General features: G+C 37.5%; 1 protein-coding gene across 3 annotated transcripts; it reads right to left on the reverse strand.

The window, feature by feature from the left end:
- Nucleotides 1-990: 990 nt before the first annotated feature.
- LOC114455268 (transcription factor 7-like) lies at nucleotides 991-21380 on the reverse strand. 3 transcript variants are annotated; one of them, XM_028436392.1, is made up of 10 exons: nucleotides 21276-21380; nucleotides 20490-20634; nucleotides 19620-19730; nucleotides 2767-2833; nucleotides 2363-2659; nucleotides 2204-2262; nucleotides 2017-2106; nucleotides 1739-1898; nucleotides 1538-1645; nucleotides 992-1429 (listed from the first exon to the last, which is right to left on the reverse strand). In XM_028436392.1, the coding sequence occupies exons 4-10, from the start codon at nucleotides 2794-2796 to the stop codon at nucleotides 1382-1384; spliced, it is 792 nt and encodes a 263-aa protein (XP_028292193.1). In that variant the 5' UTR covers nucleotides 2797-2833; nucleotides 19620-19730; nucleotides 20490-20634; nucleotides 21276-21380; the 3' UTR covers nucleotides 992-1381. The 3 variants fall into 3 exon arrangements, with proteins under 3 accessions (XP_028292195.1, XP_028292193.1, XP_028292194.1); XM_028436393.1 differs by lacking the exon at nucleotides 20490-20634 and having other exon boundaries at nucleotides 21276-21357; XM_028436394.1 differs by lacking the exons at nucleotides 19620-19730; nucleotides 20490-20634; nucleotides 21276-21380 and adding an exon at nucleotides 4328-4521 and having other exon boundaries at nucleotides 991-1429.
- Nucleotides 21381-21395: the final 15 nt, after the last annotated feature.

The following is a 21395-nucleotide window of genomic DNA, read 5'->3' on the forward strand; positions in this document are numbered from 1 at the left end:
ATTCTTTTTCAAAGTGAAACACCACATACAATTTCAAACAATATAAATATTGTTCAAATAAAATGCAGTATAAAAAATAACTGAGCTGACTCATATTATCACTTTGTACACTAATATTTACTTCTCTGTATTTGTAACAGAAAAACAAATTTGATCATAAAACTAGAGAAAAAAAGTCTCTGAGGTCACGACCCAGAAAAGTTTGGGAACCACTGATATACACACTTTATGTTGATTCTGTTTTTAGGCTATGTTTTTTTTTTTAATGAATGTATTCAAGTATTTAATTCAGGGACTAATGGTTTGTTCTGGAAGTAATAAAATGTATCTGAAGTTACTTGAGAAGTTTTTTTTATGAGGTACTTTTTTACTCTTACTCAAGTACAAGTACTTTTAAAAATGGTAAATGAACTTGATTTATAAAGTGCTTTTATGTCTACACTGAAGTCGTCCCAAAGCGCTTTACAATTTCAACTCATTCACCCACCAATGAGACTGAGCTGCCATGGGTCAACCACTGAGAACAACTTAGGGCTCAGTGTCTTGCCCAACACATAGACTGGGATCAAACCCCCAACCTCTTGATCAGAAGATGACTGATGAAGTAACAGTACTTTTACTGGAGTACCGTTGTTGTTTCCTCTACCCACCACTGGTTATAAAGTATATTTAAGGAAGTGTAGAATATTTTGTAAGTATGCCAAGGTCAGCAGATCACAATGGTTAATAACTACATTTACACAAATACAACAGCAGCTGATATGATCTCCTAGTGCTGTCGCTCATTGCCATTTAAAGTGTCACACACTGTGGTTTGTGATGGATGTAGTGTTATTAGGTTGAATTGATTACATAAAAAAATGGTAGTTACAATTTTTTATTTCATATTTCATTCACAAAATGTACAATGTGTCACATGATGGTGACAGAAGCTGTTGAATCATCAGCTACCAAAAATGACTAAGAAGTTTAAGCAAGGGTGGATTTCAGAACGACTGTGGCTCCCGGACGTATCTCTGGACTCAGACTTCAGCCATAGTTCCAGTGTCGTAGCAGGACGAACGTGTCTAACACGAGGACACGCCCACTCTCCGAATTTGTTTCCTTTTCTTTGCCTAAAACAAAACACATAAAACTTTAAGTTAGCTGATGAAACAGCAATTTGCATTATCTGTGGATTTATATTGCATGTGTGCCTCAAAATAATATATGTGATGTACAGCGTGTGCATTTCAGAATTTATAAGTGTGCATAAAATACATATTTGCAAAATCAAGCATGTGCATTTGTGAAAAACCCTGCGTGAGTTAATTCATTGTGATATTGTCCTGATTCCATAGATTTCAGCCGTAGTTCCAGTGTCGTAGCAGGACGAACGTCTCTAACACGTGGACACGCCCACTCTCCGAGTTAGTCTCCTTTTCTTTGCCTAAAACCAAACACATAAAAGTTTAAGTTAGCTGATGAAACACTTTCACAGTCACTGTTCCATCACCTTTAAGGTTGCTGTGGCAACATGTCTGCAGGGTAGACTTACATAGTTCCTCTTGTTGGTCCAGCCGGGGTTCTGCTCGTGGTGGAGCAAAGCACAACGTTTGGCCTCAGTATTATACTGATCTTTGTCCTCCGCTGGCAATGACTTCCACTGTTGATGGAAAACAAGAAAAGTGTCACTAACACACACTGAAGACTAGAGTTTAAAGATCACAGATCATTCATGGAGGAAAAACAAACTCACCCGTTCACCGAGGAATTTGTTGACAACAGCGCTCGTCCTCACGCCCAGATCTTCCTCCGCAGACTTCCTGTGCTCTTTGAGAAACAGCATGAAGGCATTGGGGGGCTTTTTTATGTACAGCCCCTCTTCCACCTTCTCTGCCTTACGCTTGTTCACCTTTCTGAAGGAACAAAACACAAATACACAGTATAAGAGCACATGTTAACAGTGAGCAGAGCATGATCCAGAGTCAGTCACAAGAAAGACATGTACGATGAAAACAACTGCAGGAAACTCACTTTAAGACTGGAGCCTTCACTGGGGGTGCTGGGACTGCTGGGACTGCTGGGGGTTCTGGTTGCACGATTGAAACAACGTCATTCTCATTCCTACAAAGATTAAAACACAAACACACTGGATCAGAAATCATGTCACATGTGAAGTAACGTCTGCGTTTGAACAAGTCTGTTTGTTTGCTTTACTTACTGTCCTCCAAAAGTGGGAAGTGGATCCATCCCTGCAGTGAACACTGGAAGTCCATTATACTGGAGACACAAAAACATGTGAATGTTAGAGTTCCCATCATAGTATCAATACAAAGATCTACAGAAATACATTAAGAACTGTGTTAAACAGAGATCTTACTGTCATAGCAGACACAGCCGATGGGATGAAGGTTTGGAGCTCAATATGTTGTTGGGCCTGCATGTGCACATCAGTAGGAATGGGGTTGATGGTTGTGGGGCAAGGATTTTGTGGGTGGCAGTACTCTGCGATAGACAAGACATCAACGGTTGTCAGGTCTTCATAGTTTGGAGCCCCGTCCTGGTCGTCAGCGAACGTTGTTTGGTCCTGAAGCAGTTGGGCAATGTACTGGCCATTTATTTGTTGGGCCCCGTACCCGTCATCATAATCCTCAGGCCAGTAAAAAAAAGTATCTTCCTAAAGAGCAAAATGACATCCATATTTAAAGAACCATCAATAACACATCAACATTATTAAGTAGAGAATTCTACAGAAGAACAGGAAGGGCGTGTCCAGGTTCTTACCGGCTGAACGTGCTGTTCTGAGGCCCACATCTTACTGATCAATAGGCCACAAAATATTCTCCAGACTCTGAGGGAGGATAGAGGTTCAGTGAGTAGATCAGTGACATGTATTAGTAACAAAGGTTAAAGTAATGTAAGCATTGAGATCAGTGACATTTACAAGCAATTTACATGAGTCATGCAGAGCGCCACAATAATAATCTACAGAAGTATCCCATCTAGGATTAGAAGAAAGAGTAAGAGTTTATAAATTATACTTCTGTATTTGATGTCTTATGTTCAAATGTTTTGGTATTTTTTCCCCCATTTTTATTATTTTGTTTGCATATTTAAAAAAAAAACCATGTTCAATTCAATTCTCCCCATATAAAGTTTAGCTTACCCTTCCTTAGGGAGGGCTGGTGATGGTCACAATAAAGCAATATAAAAAAATGTATTTATTAATATCTTTTGCAAGAATAAAACATGCATAAATGTTGCAAAAAGATTGCACTACAAGTAATGTTAACCTTTTACAACATATACAGACAAAACATAAATATTTAATTTGTGCAGTGATTATTGTATATCACTCTATGGATGTTCAGCACTTCTTTCTTTTAAGGAATTTATTTATTTATCAATTATCTACTCATTTATTTTCTATTTTGATACATCTTTTTTTTTAAATATTATTTTAATGTAATAAGTTGCAACACTTGTCCACAGGAGGCTTTTGAATAAGAAAAATAATTATTGGATGTATTCGAGCCTAATGGTCTGGTTGTTTCCACAACCTCCACACAGTCATTTATTAATTATTAAAGCATTATTAAACAGAGGGTTTTGTGCAGTAATGTGTGATTTAATGCTAAGTTTTATTAAGTTTTTTAAACTTTGGACATGCATAATCTGTGAATAAAATCATAATGTAATACAATGAGAAAAAAAAAAGCCATTTAAACTTAAATAACAGAAAATTATTCTACATTAAGAAAATAATCAATGTAGGAAATAAAGTATGTATCAATGTACATAAATGAAGAAAATATTCAAACAATGCAAACAGCTTCCATGGTTGGTAACGACATTTCACTCAGTGACTGACTGAACGTCATTGGCTGTTAAAACGAACCAAAACAAAATCATATCAAGTACTTCAGAATCTATTTTATCTCTTAAATATTAAGTAAAAATCGACTTATTATAAGATATGAACTAAAGTACAAATTTTCATCAAAGTCATTACAGGACTTAAGTATATCTACTGTTTTACTAAATAATTACATCTCTACTAAACAGTCTCAGCAGCACAAACGTTCACTACAAGTGTCACATCAGAGTCAAATTATCACAGAAGCAAAAGTAACACATGAAGAATCATCATTTATTGGTTTTTGTTATGTTAAAAACGTTTTCTGTAGACCTATAATATAAAATCTAAACGTTTTAGGTCTCAAACCTGATTTAAACAGACTTAGAGAATATAATCGTAGCATATGTTTAACTTTTTAACGCTAAAATGATTAAAGTTGCCCTATCAGATGAGAATCATTCAAACAGCGCAGGGCCATGGTCTTACTTTTCTGGTCTCCTGTTTTAAAAAGTCTTTTTCTGGTCCTGGTCAGAAGTTGAAAGTCTCTGTGTTTTGTAAACTTTTCGCTCCTTTCTCGGGTCAAAGATGCTCACAGCTCTGACAGCTCTGCTCTCACCGTCTGTCGCTGCTCACTAAGAACGTTGAAGGTCAGTAGGTGACTTTAACTGACGCATCCACCTCGTTTCTATGGCTACGCCACGTTACGTACACACTTAGAAAAGTTTTCAAGATACACGCTCTATTTTTGTTTTTATTTGTGAGCATAAATAAGGACAATCTAGACGTTTTATATGACAAATAAAAATACAAATATTTACGTAGGCCAGTGTTTTTCTATGGAGGACCAGACCTGCCAACATTTTAAATAAATGAATAAAAGAATAAAAACAAAAACAAAACAAATTCAAAAATAATTGAGTGTGAATAAAAAAAATGATTACATAAATAAAAGTTAAAAAATAAATAAAATTAAAATAAATTATATTTGTATATATATTTTTTTATTTCTACCTTTATATATCAATATTTTTTTTTTTTTTTTGAACGATATTTTATGGATTTTCGCATTTTTTTAATGGATTTATTCATATTCGTATTCATATTTAAACTTTTGTATTTTTTTGCCACTTATAATCATCAATTTGTTTTTCATTTAAATTTTTCCTTTTTTTTACGTTTTTTTTTTATTCATTTATTTTTAATTAAGCAGGTTTGGTCTTCATCATTTTTCAATTTTGGGGTAGGGACCGCAGGTGGGGTCACCTGGAGTTTAGATGTGGTCCCCTGAAATGTCTAATAATTGATTTAACAAAAAAAAAAAAAAAAAACTAAAGAAATTAATTTAAAAAAAAAAAAAAAAAAAAAAAGACCTAACGATAGGTTGAAAAATCTGAAGCTCTGACTCTGATCCTGACCAAAGTAAAAGAATGTCATCTATGTATCTTCCCCACCATATGATTTTATCTTGGTAGACATTCTGGCTTGAAAACACAAACTTCTCCTCCCAGTGTCCCATAAACAGGTTTGAATAATTAGGTGCAAAACATGCTCCCATAGCTGTACCTTTCTGTAGTTTATAAAATTGATTCTGAAAGACAAACACATTGTTAGTTAAAGTCCATTCTGTGAGTTGCAGGATGAATACAGCAGGGGGCGTCTGTCCTGGTTGAGTATTTTCCAAATAATGTGAGAGAGATTCCAACTCTTCCTCATGGTCAATATTTGTCATAAGTGATTCAATATCCATAGTCACAAAAAGTGCTGGACCTATATTTCTAATTTATTTCATTTTATTGAGTACATGTGCACTGTCTTGTATGAAAGAGGGCAGCTCTAACACAAATAATTTAATGTGAAAGTCAACACATTTTGATGCTGCTTCTGTGATAGATTCATTCACACTTATCATAGGTCTTCCAGGGGCTTTTCTAGGTTCTTATAGACTATTGGAAACATGTAGAAAGAAAGAATTCTGGGATTTTCACACAGAAAAAAGTGATGATGATGATGATGATGATGCATGCCTTTATTGTCATTGTACACATGTACCATGAGATTAAAACAAGCCAACTCCAGTAACAGTGCAAGAAATAAAATAGACAAACAATATAACATAGGACATCAATAAATAGTACAGCAAAGGATGTAAAGTGAACAGTATGTACATTTGGTATTTAAATAAATAAAAAAATAAATAAACAACTACATTGCTATATACAGTGTCTGGTGTATAGCACATTGTCTATATATGCGGTTCAATGATATTACACATCACTGTTTTTGTTTTGTTTTTTAAAGTGGCTGAGCAGAGTCTGTGGGTATGAATATGAGATCAGCGCATATGAGAATTCAGAGTGGTTATTGCTTTTGGAAAAAAGCTGTTTCTGAGTCTGTTTGTTCTGGCCTTAATGCACCTGTAGCGCTTCCCTGAGGGCAACAGGTCAAACAGGTCAAAGGCAGGGTGGCAGCAGTCTTTGGTGATGGTTTTAGCTCTGTTGAGACAGCGGGAGGTGTAAATGTCCATCAGGGAGGGGAGAGGGCAGCCAATGATTTTCTGTGCTGCCTTTACAACTCTCTGGAGCCTCTCCCTGTCTGCAGCGGTGCAGCTGCTGTACCATACTGTGATACAGTACGTCAGCAGGCTCTCGATAGCTGAGCAGTAGAAGATCAGCAGCAGGTTGGAATTTAGTTTGTACCTCCTGAGAACGCTCAAGAAGTGTAGCCGCTGCTGAGCTTTCTTGCAGACTGCCGTGATGTTTTCTGACCAGGACATATCCGCGGAGATGAGGACACCAAGAGACCTGAAGGTATGAAACCTCTCCACACACTCACCGTTGATGTACAGGGGTGCTGGGTCTGTGCTGTGCTTCCTGAAGTCCACGAGGATCTCTATGGTTTTCTTGGGAGAGGGGGAAGGCCGTGAGTGTTCAGTTTAGTGATGAGTCTGTCGGGATTTATTGTGTTAAAGGCTGAACTGTAATCCACAAAGAGCATCCAAACGTAGCTCTGCCGCTGCTCCAGGTGGTTCAGTGCAGAGTGCAGAGCTACAGAAACGGCATCCTCTGTGGATCTGTTAGCACGACATGCAAACTGTGGGTCGAAGTCTGGGGGGAGATAGTCCTTAATGTGCTGAAGGACCAGTCTCTCAAAGCACTTCATGATTACCAGAGTGAGGGCCACTGGGCGGTAATCGTTCAGGCTGGTGGTGGGGGACTTCTTGGGCACTGGGATTATTGTGGCTGATTTTAGGCACGGCGGGATGACTGCCTGGGCCAGGGAGAGGTTGAAGATCCTGGTAAAGGTGGGGGCGAGCTGGTAGGAAGTCATGTTCATTCTGAGAAATCCACCTTTGATCCTTTGCATTTAAGAGCATTTCTTTAAGTTCTGTCTTTATTTGCTCTGTAGGATTAAACATTAAAGGCTGGTAGTATTCACTGTTGCTCAGCTGTCTCAAGGCCTCTGTATACTGGTCTCTGCCCTACATCCCCATTAATGTACTGGTCTCTGCCACTGCTCCTCATTTGTCTACTTTTTTAATTATGACGTCATCTATAAAGATACTCTCACTGCTCTAATAACAATATTAATAAATCAGTAACTGAAAACTCCTTCCCTACCACAATAAAAACAGCCACTAAGCCACTAGTTTGAATGATGAAATCCATAAAGCAGGAAATAACCAAGACATCAACAACTACAGAACAATTAGCATTCTCCCCGTTATATCAAAAGTAATAGAAAAAGTGGTCATTGAGCAACTCACATAACATCTGGAGGATGAAGGCCTTTTACATCCCATGCAGTTTGGCTTTCGGGCAAATCACTCGGCCGTAACATCATGTTGCCTTCTCACAGAAACAATAAAACAAAATCTTGATAATGGAGGAGTCGTAGGAGCAATATTCTTAGACCTTCGCAAGGCATTCGATACTGTCAGTCACCCAACGTTACTTTTAAAATGAATTAAATTTAAACTGTCGACAAACACTCTGGCTTGGGTTAACTCCTATCTGTCTGGTCAGACCTAATGCGTCCGTATCAGTAACACTACATCCACTATTACTGCTACTGATATCGGACTGCCACAAGGCTCTAACATCAGCTCTCTTCTGTTCTCCCTATATATAAACAACCTGCCATCTGTATGCGAGGATGTTAATATCCAGATGTATGCAGTTGATACGGTCGTTTATACATGGGGAAAGGATGCTGAACAGGTAACCAATAAATATACAGCAGCAATGGAGAAAGTCGCAATATGGCTACATAATGCATGTCTCACATAAAACGTAAAGAAAACAGCAACAATGTACTTTGTAAACAAATATAAACTGTCATCCTTTCCAAACATAACGTTACAAGGGGAAGTAATACAAAATGTCACTGAATATCGATACCTGGGTGTCATTTTAGACCCAACTCTATGTTTTAAAAACATATCAAAAATATGTACCAGAGTCTCAGGTACAACATCAAAACTTTCAAATGTATTAGAAACTCGTTAACACTGGAGGATGCTCAAACATATTTTAATGCAATGATTATGTCTCGGTTTTATTATTGTATAACGTGCTGGTCCCAGGTGAGTAAAACCGCTCTGAGGCCGTTGGAAACTTTGAACAAACAGTCGCTCAAAATCCTCAACCGTAAACCATTACAACACCATCACTGTTTAGTCTTTCAAAAATATAGACTGTTAAATTTTGACAACATTCAAAGATTTGCATTAATACGATTGGCCTATAAAATCTTAAATAACTCTGCACCAGCACCTCTGAAGAACTTTATAAAGTTCACTTCTGCTGTGACAACTAGAACCATATAAACACAGCCCCAGCCACCCACAAAATATATATAAATTTATCCTTTATCCTGATCCTCTATCTATCCTTTATCCTGTTTTATCCTTTATACCTGTCATTATTATTGTTACTGTTACTGGCTTGTTTTTTCTGTTCTGCACACTGAATACTAGTGTTGTGTTCAAGACCGCACTATCAGAGACCAAGACTTGCCCGAGACCAGAATGCACCGAGACCAAGACAAGACCAAGACTTTCGGGAGCCGAGACCGAGTCAAGACCAAGACCGAGACAAGCCGAGACCGAGACCAAGACCAAGACCATAAACATTATTTTTTTCAATTTAAAAAAATCTATAAATTAATAAAATTATGACAAGGTTCGACAGTTAAAAAACATTCTCTCTTTAATTTTAGTTTATTTTAAATACATTTGACGGACAAAAAAGGTGCCTGGAAAAAAATTAACTAAAATATTAAAACTACTACTGCTACTGATAAATTCACAATTATTCTACATATTTGAAAACAATATTTTTATGTCAGCTGAATGTACAGCAAGTGTTTAAAAGTGTTTCTGCCAAGAAATAATGATTCTTGATTCTGATTCTTTCAGTTGTGCAGGTCAACAGGTCACAGATTTCACAAGATAATTTTTTAGTTTGAAAAAGCCTTTACACAGGTTATTTTATTAATTCACTTAGATGATTTAGTTTAATTTGGTTACTGTAATGTACCTAGGATATTCAATTAACAAAGGTTTTCCAACTGTAACTGTAAAAGTGAAACTTTCTGAAATAAAACTACAAACAAGTTGTCAGCAGTGTAAAAAACAGAGCTACAGGTAGATGTGAAACTAAATAAAACAAACTCAAACCCTGGAACAGTCATGTGACAAATCAACCAATTGTTCTTGTTGAGAATTATTATTATTATTCTGGATACAGTGGAAACAGAAACTATAAAAAATAATTATATTGTGAACCTGTTTATATTGTTGGGAACATATTATATACATACATGTAATTGGAGTCTAAAGCCACAAAAAAAACACCACTTTAAAAAGAAAATAGATTAATATAAGACCTCTTTACAGTTATTTGACTCATTCTATGCTCGTGCAACTCTGCGGCGATGACGCGCTGGTGACGACATAATCCAAGATGGCGGCGGCCCGAACTACAGCCGACATTATGTAATAAAGCCTTAAAAGACATGGATATAATGAAAAGAGTGGATGGACAGAGACATAAACATGCAGACTTTCACACGGACACACACACACTTATTAAACACACACAGACTTATTAAACACACACGGACTTATTAAACACACACGGACTTATTAAACACACACGGACTTATTAAACACACACGGACTTATTAAACACGGTAAACGGAACAGGCTTCACCGCTCGGCTGGCACTAGGACCCAGAAGCAGAGTAAGTGCGTCCCCTATCCAGCCTTCACAGGCTGTAATATCATCAGTTTATCATTTTACCAGTTATTAGAGCTACTGTCTTTACCAGGGAGATGATATTTATTACTAGTGATTGTTTTCTGGAGTTTTACTGGGATTTTTACCGGTGATTAGTTCATATCTCCCTTGCGCTCCGTGGTCCAAACTGACACCGTAGTCACACACGTATGAGTGTGTCACACACGTATGAGTGTGTCACACACGTATGAGTGTGTCACACACGTCACTCAGTCACATTAAGGAAGGTTGCGGTCATTATACAGGGTGGATTAAAGAATTAATAAAATATTGTTTTATCCCGTTCTTCTCCGTGTTATTATCACATTATAAAAAAGTTTAAAAATAGCAGGAATTAGTGCTGGTCTCGAACGGTCTTGACGGAAAATCCCGAGTCCGGGCAGCCCGAGTCCGAGACAAGACCGAGTCAAAATGCTTCAGAGTCCGAGACAAGACCAAGACCTTTAAAATTTGGTCACGAGACCAAGACCGGTCTTGACCGCCACAACACTACTGAATACTGAGTCAAATTCTCTGTGTTGTTTTTGAAAACTGGACTTGGCAAAATAAACTTTTCTGATTCTGATTCTGAAGATCCTCCACCAGGGGGCAGTGTACCATACCCAGATGTAAAACTTCATTAGCACAATCATACTTCTCATATAAAACAATAAAGAATGGAACGATTTCACAACAGACCTGAAAAGTCAAACTGACTATTTTCTGTTCACTGCAGAACTTAAAAAGTGTCTGTGGAACAATCAAAGCTGCTCACACAGACACTGAGGTGGACACTATGTTTGAACCACGTGACAACTTACCGGTAATGTGTATATATTCATGAACGAGAACAGATTAACGTGTATTTTATAAAAAGTACTGTATTGAATTTGTGGTTAGTGTTTGTAAATAATGACAGAATTAGAGAATGTATTGTCCAGGTGTAGTGTTGTGTTCAAGACCACACTATCAGAGACCAAGACTTGCCCGAGACCAGAATGCACCGAGACCAAGACAAGACCAAGACTTCCAGGAGCCGAAACCGAGTCAAGACCAAGACGGAGACAAGGTGGGACCGAGACGAAACATTTTTTTTTAAAATTTCAAAAAAATATAAATGATAAAATTATGACACGGTTCAACAGTTAAATAACATTCTCTCTTTGGTTTTAGTTTCTTTTAAATACATTTGACGGACAAAAAAGGTGCCTGCAAAAAAATTACTGAAATATTAAAACTACTACTGCTACTGATAAATTCACAATTATTGTACATATTTGAAAACAAGATTTTTATGTGAGCTGAACGTACAGCAAGTGTTTAAAAGCATTTCTGCCAAGAAATATCATGACTGCTCACCTACACACCACAGAGTGTTTCCTCTTTGCTGTGCTTTTACAAATTTATTCGAAATACGAAGGTTGCTGTCATTATACGGGGTGGATTAAAGAATGAATAAAGGATTGTTTTATCTCGTTATTATCACATTATAAAAAAGTTTAAAAATAGCAGGAATTAGTGCTGGTCTCGAACGGTCTTGAGGGAAAATCTCGAATTGAAGACAAGATCGAGTCAAAATAATTCCGAGTCCGAGACCTTTAAAATTTGGTCTCAAGACCTAACTTGACTACTATAACACTATCCAGGTGTGTTGCTGTAAATGAGAGGTGTGGATGTAATGTACAGGTGTGATATTGTTCATGTCTGTGCGTGTGTCAGTGAGAGTGCATATTCTGATTGTTCTTGTACAGTTTTTACCATTGTAATTTATTTAATGTTATTGTATGTTTTATACAGGTAACCAGGGACTACAGATGGAATAAACCAGCTGTTTAACTATACTCTGGTGTAGAACATCTCTCTCTTTTATGATTTTAATGTCTCTATACATTTGTCCCTTCAAATAAAGACTAAACTATCATTAGTTGAAAACCATTTCAGTGCCTCATTTTCTTCTTTTAACAGGTTACATTCTCTTTTTGTCTTTGAGGCAAAAAATGTGTCTATTTCAAATGTTACTTTTCTGTTAAATGTGTTCAAAGTAGGATGGAATGTGGTAGGAATGAAGGTGGACTTGGGCTTAAGTAATGTTTGTGTAGATTCTGTCTGAATCTGAGAGTGAGAGGCAGCTTGATTGGGGTTAGTGTTGTACCAAACTTTCAGCTGGAGATTGTGATGGAAATGAAACAAGTTTATCTTGGTTTGAAATTCTTTGGTTGTGTTTGTGGAGGCAAAAGTTAGACTTTTAGACAGCACAGAGACATGACTGGGTGTGAGTGGAACACCTGATATGTTAATCACCTGTTCATTCTGGTTTTGCTCCTGGTTTATCTGCCATGACTTTGAGAAATGTACTTCTCTCCTTTTTTGTAGCTTTTCTTTTACAGCTTTTCTGAGCTCTAATTTAATACATGTTTAGAAAATCTCTATGTATCAATCCTGTATAATGCATTTTTCATGTTCTTAAACATCACTGAATGAACAGCTCTACAGATTTTAATTGTAAATGTGTAACATTTCACTTGGTCATGTGACCTGTTGAAAATCTTTAAAGGAAGTTGCTTGGCAGCCATTTTGTTACTGCCCTGATGAAGGCCTGTTAGGCTGAAACATGTTGACATGGTTTTTATGATTAAATAGTCCTGATGGAATAAATGCTTTTTAACTACAGTCTCTCTGAGTGCCTCAGATCTTTTTGAAACTCTAAGTTGGATCCCCAAACTGAAGAGCACCAGGGAGACAACACATTTTTCAAGCAACTTTCTAACACAAGAAACCCATGCAGCACAACAGTTTTTTAACTTTATTGTTTACTTTCACTTTGTCAAATATACATCTGGGGGGTATTACACAAAAGTTGGATAAATACATCCAGGATAAAGGAGAATGCAGGGTTAGACAAAGTCTGGTCTGCACTATCTTGGATAAATTGGTTGCATGTTTGCCGTGGCAGGATAAAGAGACGATGTTTAGTGAAGCTGGGTTAGAATCACCCCAAACCAACCAAGGAGTAGAGGCTGCTGGACCTGGTAACCCTGAGTTTTCTTTTCTTTATTGCAAACAAAATATACCAACCAGTATGGTTAAAATAAAACACATCTAAACAACACTAAGAAAAATACATAGGCACATTAAAAAGAAATTAGGCAGTTGACTTAATAACTTTTAAATTTCATTATTCATACCATTTTAAAGAAAGATTAAAGGTCTTTGACTAGTTTGGATCCCATAAATTTTAGGGAATCAATGTAAAGTTGACATTAATTTAGGAGAAACATTCAAACGGTCTTTGAATAATTTGGCTCAGATTAGTAAGACATTTACCATTAGCTCTAAATCCATACGGAAACGTTCGTTTTTCCGACCTTTTCTACATAAGCGTAATGTGCCTATGTGTGTGTGCTGTGCCAGGATGGCCAAGTGATATATGGATTTTTCCTTCCACTAACGTGGGTGTGAATTCCAGCTTTAGTCATATATATTTTTTCATTTTAACATATTTAACATGGCAAATTCCACCTTTGAAAATACATATACGAAAAAAATAAACATTTTAGGGTATTTCGTGGGTTAGGGTTAGTGATAGGGTTAGGGTTAGGGTTCAAATAAAAGGGTTAGCGGAGTTGCTTAAAATAAAACTGTCACGATGGGGTTTTATTTTGGAGGGCAGGCAGGAGATCTTGGACTCCCTTCCGGCAGCTTTCTCCTGCTGATTGGCCTCCAGCTGCAATTGATTAAACTGCTGAGTATAAATGTGGAGGCTTGGGTTCACTTCAGTGTTGGGACATTACGTGTGCTGTGACTATGGGTCTGTTGGTAACCAGTAATTCCTGGATAGACTTTTGGACATTCTCGTTTATCCTCGCTTCTTGGTTTTGCTTTTTGTGGTTTTTTTGTTTGCATCTGCCTCCCTGGACTTAACATGCCTGTAGTGAAAATAAATACTGGTATGATACACTTGAACTCTGCCTCCGTCCCTGCATTTGGGTCTGCACCCACACATGCCATTGACAAAAAAAGAACTTTAAGTCACATGGTGCACTATCGTCACCTAAACTGGCCAATGAGGGGCCCTCCATATGAGTAGAGGATTCATACGTTTCTGTATGAATAGCCACGGCCTACATTAAACATAAAGGGCCTCTGACAGAAAGACATATAAGAATAAAAATAAGAGAAATCATTATTTTCTGGAATTTTGTTAGTACTCATTGGTTTTTATGATTTTCCATTGGTTTCTATTCTCGCAAATTCTCTGTGGTCATGACTAGAGAGCACTCGTAGTAAGATAAGAGAAAACCTCACAGCCTTTTAAATGATTGTCCAATGCATTAAACACAAGTTTTAAATTTAGGAAACAAAAACAATACATTATATTGTCTAACTGGCATTATTAATTTATTTTTTATTAATTGATCCCTTTTGAATTTGTGATTTTAAAAAATCCCATTGATACCTGAACCCAGTCAAGGCTATAAAATCCCTGGGGTTCTTATGTGGGTCAAACATATAAACAGTGTATTTCCTGCTTCTAGATGTGTTGGCAAACCAGGCCTTAACCAGCGAGCACAGATCCATTGACATGTGTTGCTTTTGAGCCGTTTTAGATGCCACGTACCATGTGCTTCGGCAATATTCTCTTAAGATTTTAAGTTTTTTTTTACGAAATTTCATTTAATTTTCATTCATTTGGTTTTTTTGGAGATCATAGGTCTATGAAGTGATTTAAAACTCTGAATACTTAGGCATTGCTTTTCTTGTGAATCCAGGCTGTTCCATAATTTCACTCCACATACTGACAGACGTATAATTCTCATTGCATCATGGTCCACAAAATGTTTAGCTTTGTTTATAATTGAGAGGCTTTTTGAAAATTTGCTTTTTATGTCTGATGTTGGCTTTTCATGTCAGTTTATTGTCAATTATTACCCCAAGAAATTTATTTTCAGGAACATTTTCTAGTTGAATATCATCTATTTTTATTTTTGGGTTATCTTTAATTACCAAATATCCATACTTTTGTTTTATTTATGTTTACAATGAATTTATTACGATCTATTAACAAGGGGATGAAGTTACGCTCCAAAGTTGGGTTAAATTACTGTGTCTTGCATTGTTGTTAGTGAGGATATTTCAGAACAAGTGTGTTCAAGCACACAGGTTGTGAAGGTTCAGGTATTTGAATATAATTATATACACACCAGGGTTTTTCAATCTTGGGGTCGTGACCCAATGTGGGGTCGCCTGAAGCGTTTAGTAATAATAATTATTGTTTTTATTTATCTATTTTTGCACAATTTAAAAAACAATACATAACATCAGAGAAATAGACATGCAGTGTAAGAAGAAGCTGAAAGAGCTTAAAAATGTATTATTCTTTTTCAAAGTGAAACACCACATACAATTTCAAACAATATAAATATTGTTCAAATAAAATGCAGTATAAAAATTAACTGAGCTGAGTCATATCATCACTTTGTACACTAATATTTACTTCTCTGTATTTGTAACAGAAAAACAAATTTGATCATAAAACTAGAGAAAAAAAGTCTCTGAGGTCACGACCCAGAAAAGTTTGGGAACCACTGATATACACACTTTATGTTGATTCTGTTTTTAGGCTATGTTTTTTTTTTAATGAATGTATTCAAGTATTTAATTCCGGGACTAATGGTTTGTTCTGGAAGTAATAAAATGTATCTGAAGTTACTTGAGAAGTTTTTTTTATGAGGCACTTTTTTACTCTTACTCAAGTACAAGTACTTTTAAAAATGGTAAATGAACTTGTTTTATAAAGTGCTTTTATGTCTACACTGAAGTCGTCCCAAAGCGCTTTACAATTTCAACTCATTCACCCACCAATGTGACTGAGCTGCCATGGGTCAACCACTGAGAACAACTTAGGGCTCAGTGTCTTGCCCAACACATAGACTGGGATCAAACCCCCAACCTCTTGATCAGAAGATGACTGATGAAGTAACAGTACTTTTACTGGAGTACCGTTGTTGTTTCCTCTACCCACCACTGGTTATAAAGTATATTTAAGGAAGTGTAGAATACTTTGTAAGTATGCCAAGGTCAGCAGATCACAATGGTTAATAACTACATTTACACAAATACAACAGCAGCTGATATGATCTCCTAGTGCTGTCGCTCATTGCCATTTAAAGTGTCACACACTGTGGTTTGTGATGGATGTAGTGTTATTAGGTTGAATTGATTACATAAAAAAATGGTCGTTACAATTTTTTATTATATATTTTATTCACAAAATGTACAATGTGTCACATGATGGTGACAGAAGCTGTTGAATCATCAGCTACCAAAAATGACTAAGAAGTTTAAGCAAGGGTGGATTTCAGAACGACTGTGGCTCCCGGACGTATCTCTGGACTCAGACTTCAGCCGTAGTTCCAGTGTCGTAGCAGGACGAACGTGTCTATCACGAGGACACGCCCACTCTCCGAATTTGTTTCCTTTTCTTTGCCTAAAACAAAACACATAAAACTTTAAGTTAGCTGATGAAACAGCAATTTGCATTTTCTCTGAATTTATATTACATGTGTGCCTCAAAATAATATATGTGAAGTAGAGCGTGTGCATTTCAGAATTTATATTACAAGTGTGCATAAAATATATATTTTTAAAATCAAGCATGTGCATTTGTGAAAAACCCTGCAAGAGTTCATTCATTGTGATATTGTCCTGATTCCAGAGACTTCAGCCGGAGTTCCAGTGTCCGAGTTAGTCTGGTATGATGCACCTGAGCTCCGCCTCTGTCCCTGCATTTGGGTCTGCACCCACACATGCCCATGACAGAATGTCCCAGCCAACAGCAGACCCAGCGGGACCCTCGGTGCAGGATTTTTTTATTTTTCAGCAAGTTGGAGGAGCTCCTGGCCGAGCTAGAGCCCCTGCTCTCCAGACTGAGGGAGACCAACTGTCCCCAGGAGAGAGTCGACACTGATGGGAGTTTGTGTGGCCATTCGTCTTCGACCTGCTCTGGAGAGAGTTCCCGTCGTGGTGAAGACTTTGGAGAATGCTAAGAAGCAGATCAGGAGATTGCTGGGTTCTCCCTATACTCCACTACCAGAGACGTCCTCAGCACACAACTCTCAGGTGCAGTCCAGTTCCCAGCCTGAGTCCCCTAGCGTTCAGGCTAGCGTTCCTGTGTCCCCTAGCGTTCAGGCTAGCGTTCCTGTGTCCCCTAGCGTTCAGGCTAGCGTTCCTGTGTCTCCTCGCTCCCAGGCTAGCGTTCCTGTGTCCCCTAGCTCCCAGGCTAGCGTTCCTGAGTCCCCTAGCACCTGCCCTGCCGCCAGTGCCGGCTCCCCGCACCCGGCCGCCAACGTCGCCGCCAGTGCCGGCTCCCCGCACCCGGCCGCCAACGTCGCCGCCATTGCCGGCTCCCCGCACCAGGCCACCAACTCCTAGCTTTCCTGAGCCCACATCTGAGAAACCTTTAGATACTCGCTACTTTTCTACCATCAGTTTTTTTTCTGAAAAGTAATTGGCTAACAGCTGCGGTCTTCTTACGCCATGAAAAAAATATCCAAGTAGTGCTTTAATTGTAACTGGTCTAAAAGTAGTTTTACATAACCAGCATTAACAGATGATTTTCCATCCTTCTATTTAATTTGTACTCTCTATAATTCTTGTCTTTAATGCACCTCATGCAAGCCACGCTGGAGGAGTGTGGGAGCGACAAATAAGAACTGTGAGAAATATTCTCAACTCGATGATCTCCCTGTCACCTGGTCGACTAAGTGATGCTACCTTAAGAACCTTTTTGTATGAGGCAGCATCGATTGTTAACAGCTTAAACTTAAATGATCCAAGCGCCCTGTTCACAAGTTGGTGTTGCTTTTAGAGGCTGTTTAAAGAAATCTAAAAGTCAAACCAGTGCGATGTTAAATTTGCTTATGTTCTGGTGGTTCATGAAGAAAATTGTGTTTAAAATGTTATGTTTTGTTATCCACTTAATAATTTTGGTGGGAGTGTAAGTGACTCCAAAGTAAAGAAAACGTTAAATTATGTGTTTTGTTGTTAGTAATTTAGCACTTCCTGTTAAACCGGAAGATTATTTTGAACGTGTTTATACGTATGAAAACACGGAAATTGACAGTGTAAGAAAAACGGAACAAACACGGAAGTAAAGCAAGAAGTGTACAGAAATAATAACTGGGAGAGCAGGAAAAACTTTAGCTACGGTCAAAAGTGGGAACCAGGTATGTTTATTATATATGAATCCATGCAAAGGACAATGTAAATGCTTTTAGTTAATTTTGGGTATGTATGTTGATGTGTTGAGCTACTTTGGCCTGTGTTCTAAGAGCTAAGCTAACTGTTTTTATTTGTTTTCTTGTGGTTTATTTTCATCCAGCTCTTAAGTTGATTTAGCAGTAAGGAAAAGGAAATTAAAAGTCACTAAATCATCAGTTCTGGCCGACTCATTTCGACCTGACGCTACATATTTAGTTTTGTGTATTTTGAGTCATTTTCATATTTTTGTGGTTGTTTGGTGTTTTTTCTTGTAATGTATGTTTTTTGGAGTCATTTTGTGTGTTTATGGAGCCTTTTGTAAATTTTTGTGCATTTCTGTTGTTTTGTGTACTTTTTGTATAAATATTGTTTAGTGTTTGGTTTTATCTTTAGTTCAGCATGTATATCCCGGCACTCTCACATGCACGCGCGTCAGCTGTGTGTGTGGGGGGTGTATACATTGTAGCTGCTAGCATCTTAACACATAGACTAATATAAGAAGAAACACTCACCTTTGCGCAGAACAAACGTTAATCATAGTGGAGCCGCGTTGTGGACCCATCCGCTCACAAAAACGTTCCATTCCTCTGTCTGAAGAAGCAGATAATTTGTGATAAGGTCAGCTATTGGCTGTCAGCACAGCCACCGCCCACAGTCATGGAGATGGAGGAGGAAGTGAAGTCCGTGAACCCACGATTTAAAGGAAGATTGGAATCACGGGAATAATTTTAAATAACCATGAAATATTGACTTAAGTAACTTTTAGCAGTATAAAAACGTGGTCATCATTTGCTGCTGGAGGGCAGGGAACAACTATGGTTTCCCATGGCCATGAAGGCATCATGTTTACGTGCAGCTTTCTCTGCCAATGTGCGTCTTGTTTACATGTGTTCTGAGTGTTGATTGGCTGGAAGGATGGGGAATGGGCGGGCATAAGCGTGGAAAGAGTCACAGTGTGTTAACGCATTTCGTTCCCACAGGGAAGTGTGAGTGAATGACGGTGACGCGAGGCGCCGCGCTACTAATCTAAATGCAGCAAGACGTATTAAAAGGTTCTATTTAAAGGTATTATGAATCGATATCGTGCTATACAAAGGAGAATCGATTCAAATCGATTAATCAATTTTTTAAACCCAGCCTTAATACATGTATTGTTAAATTCAACAATAAGGCTCTGTTCTGTATTTTCTGATAAACATCATATTCTTCTGTATTCTGTCCATAATGTCGTGTGTGGATACCTTTCGATGGCATCACTGCAGCGCTCACTGCTGAGGTCGTGTCACTTTCCACGCCCTTTGTGGACATTTCTGTCCCTTCTTCCCTCCTTTTCAGTTCTTCATCACGTCCACCTTTAGAGGGCAATAATAGTAGGATTAGACTGTTGGTTGTGTATTGACATAAAATAACAAACTAATGCATTACTCCATCTTTAGTTTGGTTTAATGAGAGTTGTGTTGGCTTTAGGGGTGCTGGAAAAAATCGCTTTGGCGATATATCGCGATATTAAGTTGCGCGATTCTCGGATCGATTCAAAATGCAACCATATCAATTTTTTTTTTAATTTTTATTTTTTACTTATTTTAACCAGGAAATCTTTTCCACTGCAGGAGACATTGTAGCTGCACATAGAAGTGCGCTGAAACCTGGACATGTTGACCAGCTTGTGCTTTTTCAATAAAATCTAAAAAGAAAGTATTAACTTTCTGCATTTATTTGTTCTCGGCATGTACCTCAGTTAAGTTGCACTAAAGTCATGTTGCACTAAAGTCAAAGTTGGTTTAAAAGCCACAGGCAGATTGCATAGTATTTTTTTATTTTAAGTTGTTGGCACATGGCATGTTAAAGCCAATGTTTTTAGTGTAAAATATGCCAATAAAATATATTTCATACATAATGTTCTCATGAAGGTGTACACATTTACAGATTAGTTGTTTCTTAAGTCATAAATATATATATGAAACAAAATCACAATAATTGCCTTATACTTTAATATCGGGATATATCGAATCGTATCGTGACCTATGTATCGGGATACGAATCGTATCGCCAGATGCCAGACAACATACACCCCTAGTTTGCTTATACTTTCCCGTCCTGAAAGTGTTTACCTTTGGGGCCGTCTGACAGGTGATTTAGTTCACGAAGGAGGCTCACTAACATGTTTTCATTCAGAGTAACATAAAGGCAGTGAAAGCCAAAGGGCAGGTTTCCCCATTAATGGATCTCCATCTCACATTTGAGTCACAAACGTCCCTTAAAAAATCACAAACACAAAATAAGACACAAATTACAAAATGACAAAAACTGGCTTTCACCAATCATGACGAAACAACTCGTCATGCAATATTTACATGATATCACAAAGGTTTTACACACACATGAATGCATTACGGCAAGGGTGTCAAAATGAGTAATTTTAACATCAATGTGCCCTAGTTTTCATTATCAGTCCCTGCCGGATCTTCAATTAATTTTTTTGTTTTTATTTTATAACATTTTTTTGAGTAATTTAAAGGAATTTTGTGAAATTGTAAGATTAGTGGAAAAATTTAGACATTTTTATACAATTTGCAATAAAAAAAATTGACTGCATTCATGTGATAAAAACAAAGGAACACTGCACGCCCACATTATATTTGTGAATTTATCCCATGAGCATTAAAATACTTTTTTCCACAAATACTGCCCTATGTTTCTATACGATATCTACAACTGGATATTATAGCTGTAACCACATGCACACTGACATCACTGTTATGAGCTTTCCGAGCTAGCATCTCTAGTGACTTCCGTCGTTTTTTTTTTTTTTTTGCTCCCGTTTGATAATCATTTACTATTATAAACATCATCATTTTAAAATATTTACTGCTAAACATATAAGTTAAATAACTCACCATGTAAGAGTCGGAGGCAATTTTAGCTTGAGCTCACAATAAAATGTGTTAGCATTAGCTTGGTCGACAAGCAGAGCGGAACATTTGTGAGTGGCACTAGCAGCCACACGGAAGTGTTTA

The sequence above is a fragment of the Gouania willdenowi genome, chromosome 21 (genome assembly GCF_900634775.1).
Source record: "Gouania willdenowi chromosome 21, fGouWil2.1, whole genome shotgun sequence".
Classification (NCBI taxonomy): Eukaryota; Metazoa; Chordata; class Actinopteri; order Blenniiformes; family Gobiesocidae; genus Gouania; species Gouania willdenowi.

What these genes read in the sequence shown, in the direction of transcription:
- LOC114455268 (XM_028436394.1), bottom strand. Translation starts at nt 2,796, where the DNA reads ATGTGGGCCTCAGAACAGCACGTTCAGCCG. An exon ending in GTGAAGGCTCCAGTCTTAAA is followed by an intron (nt 1,899 to 2,016) that starts GTGAGTTTCCTG and finishes TTGTTCCTTCAG; the next exon opens with AAAGGTGAACAAGCGTAAGG. An exon ending in ACAAATTCCTCGGTGAACGG is followed by an intron (nt 1,646 to 1,738) that starts GTGAGTTTGTTT and finishes TTCCATCAACAG; the next exon opens with TGGAAGTCATTGCCAGCGGA.